The sequence below is a fragment of the Chlamydotis macqueenii genome, chromosome 9 (assembly GCF_036417535.1).
Source record: "Chlamydotis macqueenii isolate bChlMac1 chromosome 9, bChlMac1.mat, whole genome shotgun sequence".
NCBI lineage: Eukaryota > Metazoa > Chordata > Aves > Otidiformes > Otididae > Chlamydotis > Chlamydotis macqueenii.
The window spans coordinates 5,171,622-5,179,833 of record NC_141564.1 but is presented as its reverse complement, the minus strand read 5'-3'; the positions used below and the strand labels follow the sequence as shown (position 1 = coordinate 5,179,833).

The window sequence follows — 8,212 nt, the reverse complement described above, 5'->3', positions numbered from 1 at the left end:
TTAAGTAACAAACGTACTTTTGAAAAAAAAAATATTTTTGAAACAAAAATATCGTTTTCGGCTTAACAATACCCGGATCCCGCTGAATGAAGCCTTTGCATATTTTCCTGTTTTAATTGGTTGTATAATAAACAGTCCTGACCCCGCACTCTCTTTTCAATGAGTTCAGGGTGAAACGCGGACCATGGGACTGGAAATGACTTTTTCACCACTTAAAACACGGACAAGAATACCAGGAATCAGGCGGTATCAGCCGCACCGGCTGTGCCGGGCGGGGGGCGCAAGCTGCCGGGGGCTCTGCCACCCTCCGCGCTCGAGGGTTGCGCGAAGAACCGGAGGGGAAAAAAAACCCCTCCGGACTCCAAACAGCTCCCCCACCCCCGGGCCTGGCACTGCCCCGGGGCTGGAACAGCCGGGGGGCGGTGGGAGCCCGTTCAGCCCCCGGGAGCAAACCCTTCCCCCCTTCCCCCGAGGGCAGGGGCAAGGCGCTCCCGCTGCGGCAGCGGGCAGGCAGACCGCATCCACGCCCGCTCCGCGCGGGGAGAGCGCAGCCCTCGCTCCTCCGCTTTCATCTCTCGCCAGCGTTGCATAAACCCGGGGCCGCTCTGCCGGGCCAGCGGCCTACAGCGCACCCCCCGCCCCCGCCCCTTGCCACGGCTCCGGCCCCCGGAGCAGCCCCGCGGCGGGCGGTGGCCCGGAGGCTGGAGGAGGCTCCGCGCTGCGGGGCTGGCCCGGGGAGCGCGTCCCGCTCCGCCGTCGTTTCTATAACGGCGAAAGGCCTTACGCAACGCGCAAAGCCAGCTCTCGCCAGCAGCCCGGCGCTCGGCCGCCTGCTTTCGTGACGGCCCGACGGGGCCAGGGGCAGGTGGGAGCGGCGGGAGGACCCGGCGCGGCGACGGAACGCCGAGCCGCCGTGGGCAGCCTCCGGCCCACGTTCGTGCCCACGGGGCCGCCTGCACGTGGGGTCGGTACGGCCCCCTTCCCCCGCCCAGCCGCTGCCGTCCCAAGTGCCGCCGTCCCGGCATGCGGGCCCGATGCTGGCCGGCAGCAAGGCAGGCCGGCCCGGGACGGCGGCGGGACTCTCTCCCCCATTTCCCGTCCCCCGGGACGTCCTATGGGCAGAGCGCAGGAAGGGGGCAGCAGCCGTGCCCAGGGCACGGTGGCTGTTTAATAAACCACAGAAGTTTACATTCAGTACAGCCTCTGTTTATAAAATACAGAAAACGATCGTGAAAACATCCGACGGGCGCGACGGCGGCACCGGCTGAGGCGGGGACGCGCTGCCGGCGGGGAGCGGGGCGGGCGGCTCCGGGCGAAGGCGAGCGGAGCCCGGCCGGGCACGGGGAGTCCGGCAGACGGACAGGGCCCCGGCTCGCAGGACCAGCGGCCTCTCCCAGCTCTGCCCGCCCGAACGACAAGGCTGCGCGGCCGCCTCTCTCCCCTGCCGGGCCCAGGCCCCCGGGAGCCGCAGCCGGGAGCCGTCGGTGGGTGAAGGCTGGCCGGGGCCCACGGTCGAACGGCAGTCAACGCGCTGCTCCCTGCCCCTCTGTGGGGACACGGCCGGCCGCTGGTTACCCACCGCGGGCCTGGGCTCCTGTCGCCGCCCAGAGACCCCGCGGGAATCGGGGCAGCCCCGGGGTCCGCATGGCCCTGCCCGGTCCCGGGCTGCCACCGCCTCCCCCTGCACCCAAGCACCGCCGGTATCGCTTCACGCAAAGCCGGTGAGCCCCCAGCCTGCTCCCGAGCTTTTGCCGAGGGCGCTGCAGCCCGGCGGAGCGATGGCACAGCCCGGGAAGAGGCCCAGGGGGACCCCGGCGGGGCTGTGCGGGGCCCGGGAGGACGCTCCCGCCCTCCCTTCTCCCCGTGGAGGGGTCTTCCCTGCGAGCTCGCCGTGGCCCCGACATGCCCCGAGGAGACAAGCGGGACTGGCAGCACCCATCGAACAAGCCGCAGGCAGCCCAGGCCCCGAGCCGTCGGGCGCAAGGCTGCAACCCAGGGGCGGGCAGCTCCTGCCCGCCGCCCAGCCCGGCCTTTCGCCTCCCGTGGCACCGGTGTTTGTGTACGGGCTGGGCTGGCTCCTGCCCTCCCGGCCCCGGCGCAGCAGCTCGGCCCCGCAGCCCCCTGCGCATAGCGCGGAGCGGAACCGTCACGGCGCAGCGACCCCGTTTGCTGCAGCCCCGCACCCCCGCCGCAACACCGCTCCCATCGCCCCTCCGCTCGGGCCAGGCCTTGGGGACCGAGGCAGGGCGCACAGCAAGGCCTCCAAGCCCGCAGCCAGGCTGGGCTGTCCCGGCGGGTGTCCCCGCAGGCCCTGGCCGCGCCCGCCGAGTTGAGCTGCGGCGGAGAGGCGACCGGTCCCCGCGTCCCCCCGCTGATTTCTGCGACCGAGCAGGAGGCTGCCGCTTCCTTCCGCGCCGGGAGCCCGCAGAAGGCTCTGGCGAGAAGCAGGGCAAGGCCTTGTCTGCACCCAGCGCCCGCGGGTCACGTCGCCCGTGGGCCCCGCCGCAGGCCCCCGGCAGCGGAGGGGACCGCTCACTCCCGGTACCGGCTTGGGGCCCTGGCACCCCCGTGTCCGGAGGACCGAACTGCCTGCGCAAGCTGGCACAAGCAGAAAGCCCGCATCCCCGGCTCCTGGCCGCGGTACCGCGGGCCTGGCCCTGCTCGGCGTTCGAGGGGACCCGCTGAGCCCCGGGCCAGCACTGGGGGGGTGGGAGTGCGAGGGTGGGCACGCCGCCTGCCCCGCTACCCCCTTCCCCTCCTGAGCTCCCGGGACCCCGCGCAGGGGCCGCTCCCGCCAGCGCGGGCAGGCTTTGAGGCGAGGCCCAGGCCTTGGGAGCGCCGCCGCCGAAGCCACCGGCCCGGCCAGGAAAGCGAGACCCGTCAGCGGCTCCCGGCACCGGTACCGGCCGGGGCCCAGGCGGGAAGCGGGGCCCGCTGACGTGGGGACGCGGTGCTGCGCGGCGTCGCCCGTCGCCGCAGCCCCGAGCAGGCGGGGACGAAACGAAAGCGGAGCCGGGGTCCGCGGCAGGCAGGGCCCGGAGGGGGCTCTGCCTCCCGGCGCCCCGGGCGGGCCGGGCACACGGGCCGGGTGGCGGCGGCGTCTCCCAGGCCCGCCCGCGGTGCCGCGAAACGGTGCCCGCACCGGCAGCGGGACGGCGGGCGCTCAACCGGCCGCCACGGCGCTCGGCGGAGCCGACACACCGCCCGAGCGCGGCCCGCGGATTCACCGCAGCAGAGCGGCCGTGCGCGGCTGCAGAGAGCGCTGCGGGCCCGCTGCGGGGCAGGGGGATTGGGGGGGGGGGGAACGGTACCCGCCGCCGGGAGACGCGGCGCCGCACGGCGCCCGCCCCGCTCGCCGCCGCCGCTTCTCCATCCCGAGCACGGAGGAGCGGGGTGAAATAAAACTATATGGAAAGGAGGAAAGGCATTTTATTGGAGACTTTACAATGCTAGAAAGTACAATAAAAGTGCTAGTTCACTCTAGAAAAGTTGGTCCCAAAATGGTACTACGCCACAGCATCTACCAGCTTACATAAACACAAAATCGCTATGAACTGGCCCCTGTATTACAAACGCTATTTTTTTTTTCACATTTATCTATGTAAAATCGAAGGATCAAAATGTTTTAAGAAAAAGGGCAAGCATTCAAAAGCAGAACCTACCGGAAAATCCATTTTGGGCCAGGTTTGGGGGCAAAAAAATACGAAGACAGTTTAAACTTTCATTATTAATAATACTATGCACACAGAAAAATATTCCAATTTATAGGAAACCGTCTTTTTTTTTTTATAACATCAAAATATTTTTTTTTAGACCTGTATAAAATTACTTTTAAGACCTCAGAGGACATTGTCTCCTTTAAAAAATATATTTACCGCTGCCGAAACGTTTCACGAGTGACCCTGGCGGGTTTTGTTTGTTGGTTTCTAACGAGCAGCCATCTCGCACATCTGCTGTCGCAGCAGTCCCCAACGTAAGTACGATTTTGACGAAAAGCCGCAGCTCGGAAGAAGCGCAGTGCTTCGCAGACCGAGGAAGAAGAAAAAGAAGACGAAGAGGAGGAGGAGGAGGAGGAGGACGAGCACCGCAGGCAACCGCAGCGTCTAGGCCCCGCACCGCCACGCGTGGAAATGCCTCCGCTATTTACAGGCTCCGCTTGACTCTCCCCGAGGCCGAGCACGAAAAAAATTACGGCCGAATTATAACGGAGCGGAATTTCGAGGGCTAAACAGCTTAATTTTAATTACATGCTCCCCCCCCCCCCCCCCAGCCCCTCACAAACACACGAGCAGAGACACGAGCGGTGAACCCGAGCGGGCCTGCAGGCAGCCGGTGGGGAGGCTCCCGCACCCACGCTGCCTTCTCCTCGTCGGGCGGCCCCTATACCTACACTACGCGGGGAGCAGGCCCGCTATGTGCCCCCCGCCCCCCCCCAACCCCCGCAGCAGTTTGGGCACAGAGAGAGGACAGGAGGAGGAGGAGAAGGAGACAGCGCAGGAGAAGGCGGCGGGACGGGAGAGGGGCAGCGGGGCCGGGGCGAGGGCATTTCCGCGGCGGTGGCCGGCCGGAGCCTCCCTAGATGTCTATGCGGGAGTGCAGGGCGCTGTGTTTGCTGTCGTGCTCCCAGTAGGAACAGTGCATCATGGACAGCTCGGCGGGCTGGCGGGCGCAGGCGAATTGGAGGCCGGCTCCGTTCGCCGGCGGGGCCGCGGGCGGCGCGGGGCTGGCCGGGCTGAGCTGCTGGGGGTGGTGGGCGTGCGGGTGGTGGTGGTGGTGGCCCATGCCGTTGTAGGAGTTCACCACGCTGGGCAGCGCCATGCTCTGTACCCGCGAGTAAGGGCTGTAGGACGCCGGGCCCGAGAGTCCTTTCACATTGACGGGGCTGACGTTCCCGCCAGACATCTGGCAGGAGGGGTAGGGCATGGGCGCGGGGGGCTGTGCCAGCGGCCACGAGTTGTTCATGAAGGTGGACTGCAAGTACTTGGGCGGGGAGAGGTAGCCGTAGCCGTCAGGGCCGAAGAGGGTCTTGCCGGGCTGGAAGTGGCTCGGGGGCGGCCGGAAGGGCCGCTTCATCCTTCGCCTCCGGCGGTAGTTGCCCTTCTCGAACATGTCCTCGCAAGCCGGGTCCAGGGTCCAGTAGTTGCCCTTGCGCTCGCCGCCGCCCTCCCGGGGCACCTTGATGAAGCACTCGTTGAGGCTGAGGTTGTGGCGGATACTGTTCTGCCAGCCCTTCTTGTTCTTCTCGTAGAAAGGGAACTTGCTGATGATGTACTGGTAGATCCCGGACAGGGTGAGCCTCTTCTCGGCGCTCTCCCGGATGGCCATGGCGATCAGGGCCACGTAGGAGTAGGGGGGCTTCTGCGAAGGGTCCGGTTTCTCGGGGCCCTTCTCGGCGCCCAGCTCCTCCTTGCCCCGCTCCGGTTCCTTGCCGCCGCTGGTGTCGTGAGCCAGCAGCGCTACCGCGTCCTCCTCGCCGTCCGGGTAACCGCTCATCATGGTGCCCCGCGCCCGCCGCCCGCTGGGGAGCGGAGCGCTGCCCGCTGCGCGGTGCGCGGAGCCGGGTGCCGGCTGCCGTCCCGCTCGGCGCTCGCCGGGATCGGAGCCGGGGTCGAAGCCGGGACCGGGTCGCAGATCGGGAGGCGCCTCTCGCGGCGCCGCTGGTCCGTGCAGCGCGGCGGCGGCGGCGTCCCTGCCCCCGCGGGCTCCGCTCCCCTCTGCCGCGGCGGCCGGGCTCTTTTCTGATTTGTATGGGCCCGGCCGAGTTCCGCTTTCGTCAGGAGCCCGCTCCCCTATCGCCGCCGAGCCGCTGGGCACGGCCGAGTTCACCCCGCAGTCAACGGCGCCGCGCTCAGCCCCGCGCACACGCGGCCCGACGTGGCCCCGCGGAACGGCGCGGAACCGCCCCGGCTCGACCGCGCCGCCGGGGGCGGGGTGGCGGCGGGGCGGGGGGGGGGGGGGGAGAGAGGGCGGGGATGGGGGGGGCCACTGAGCGAGGCTCCGCCGCCCGCCCGCGGATCCCGCCGGGTCCCGGCGCGCTACGCTCCGGCCCGCCGAGGGGCCGCGCTGGAGGCTGTGGGTGCGGGGAGTGGGGTGTGCCACCAGCCGCCCCGCCGGCTGTCACACCTCCAGCCGCACACGCGGGCGCGTTTCTGTGTCTTGGCCCCGGGCCCCGCCAAACCGATCGCGCCCGGGGAGTGCGGGGAGGCTGTCGCCGCTCGCTTCAAGTCGGTTCTCCCAGCCCCTGTTCGCAGGAGGCCGAGAGCGGGGGGGAGCGGGGTCGGGGTCGCTCCTTCTCCCTCCCCGCAAAGTACGCGCAGGCACCCAGCGCGGTGAGTGACAACCCCGGGCGGCCTTCCGGCTCCTTCCCCTGGACGGCTCCGGCTTATTTCACACGGGGCCGCCTATGTGGCACTGACATTCCCCTGCTCCTTCCCCTGTAGAGCCTCCCCGCGAGCAGAACGGCGGCCTCAGCTGCCCCGAGGACGGGGACGGGCGGTCGCCTAATCAGTCGATAATCAATCTCTAACACGGGACTGCTCCAGCCGCGGGTACAAAAGCGGGCGGGCGGGACAAAGGATGCTCCGCGCTGATTTCTAACGGAGCCCTCAGCCCCGGGAGCGGAGCGGAGCGGAGCGGACCCGTTCGTCCTTTCCTGCAGGAGCCGGGCCGAGCTCTGCGGGGCCGGAGCCACCTGCGCTCCCCAGCCGCGGCCCTGCTCGCCCCCCCTCCACCCGCTGCCGGTACGGCTCCGCTCCGGGGATTCGCCCGCACGGCCCCGACCTCCCCCCCGCCGTGCTCGGGTACAACTCGGCCTTTCCCCTCTGGGGCCGCCCAAAGCCGACCCTGGGACTCGCTACATGTACAGCTCGGCGGCCGCGGCCCTCGGACTCCCTTCTGCCTTTCCTGAACACGAACAGCTGCACAGGGCTATCCTCCGCCCCGCGGGTTTTCCGCGCCACATCAGTTTTCGTAACGAACTCAAGCCCGGAGGGCTGGCAGCTCTCGAAACAGCACGCCCGGTGCAGCCGGCCTCTCCCGTCGGGGTGCCCTGGCTTCCCCATCCCTAGGGCACGCAGGTCCCCGCTCCTCTCCTCGGGAGAGGCTATTTGCGGGTGAAGGCAGTCGAAGACGTAGAAACGCGTTTTAACCCTTCGGGGAGCCATTGTATTTGCATATATTATATTTTTCGGTTAAAACGCGTTGCTGCACCGTCGCCTGTAGCCGTATAACGAATCCCCCATCCCTAAAACCCGGACTAGATGGGTTCGGCCCCAGAAACGAGTCCCCTATTTTTCCGCACAGGGACGCGGAACGGCGCACGCCGCCCCTAACCGCCCCGCTACGGCACACAACTGGAAGGCGGAGGGCCCAGGCTCGTCGGGGGGGGGGGCCGCTCTCCGGGGTTCCTGGGCTCCCCGGGGCTGCCGGGCTCCCCGGGGCCGGTGCCATCTTCTTTCTGCTGGCCACGCAGGCTGCTCCCGGCGCGGCCCCTCGCAGGCGTTTCCCCGGCGTGGGCCGGTGCAGGTGTAACAACCGGCGCCGCCGCCTGTGTCATCACCCCCGCCAAATGGCACATTCCTCCCGTTTTCGCTTCTAAGCGCCTCAGCAAGGGCTCGGTCGCGGAGGGCATTTGACGTCCGAAGGGCTTGTTTGGGGGTTTCGGACAGCTCCACCGAGGGGGATTTCGGATGAACGCCAGCGCTGGGAGCGGCGACCGGGCCAAGCGGCGGCAAAGGTGAGCGCGCAGCCCCGTGGGCGGTTACGCGAACGTTTGAGACGGGGCAGGCGGGCACCCTCGGGTCTCCCCTCTCCCCGGTGCTAACCGAGCCCTTCTTGGGGCTGAAAACGCGGGAGCACGCCACTACAGCCGAGCCTGGACACCGTAGCCGCCGTTAAGCGGAGAGCTTTACTGGCGCTCACAGAAATGTCGCAGCGAGGGGAACGCAAGTCACGGGGACGGGCAGCGAGCAGAGGGGAGCGGCGAGCCCTTCCCCGGGAAGGAGCGGAGGATCCCGCCACGACCCCGGGCAGCGGCCCGGCCCGCCGGTGCCACTGCGTCTGGGCGAGCCCGCGCCCCGCCGGCCGCCGCTGCCGGGGCCGGGCAGGAGTCGGAGAAACCCGGGTACAGCGAGCGCAGCAGCGGGCAGCGGAGCTGCCGCCAGACCCGGCCTGCAGCCGCCCTCGGGGGCAGGGGAAGCAGGAGGGGAGCTGG

The 8,212-nt window shown here is 68.8% G+C and overlaps 1 protein-coding gene across 1 annotated transcript; it reads right to left on the bottom strand.

Moving 5' to 3' along the window:
- Positions 1 to 3,413: 3,413 nt before the first annotated feature.
- On the bottom strand, positions 3,414 to 5,496 carry FOXL2 (forkhead box L2). The gene has a single exon (XM_086754748.1). It carries the CDS (start codon positions 5,494 to 5,496, stop codon positions 4,576 to 4,578), a length of 921 nt encoding a protein of 306 aa, XP_086610874.1. The 3' UTR covers positions 3,414 to 4,575.
- Between the last annotated feature and the right edge of the window lie 2,716 nt (positions 5,497 to 8,212).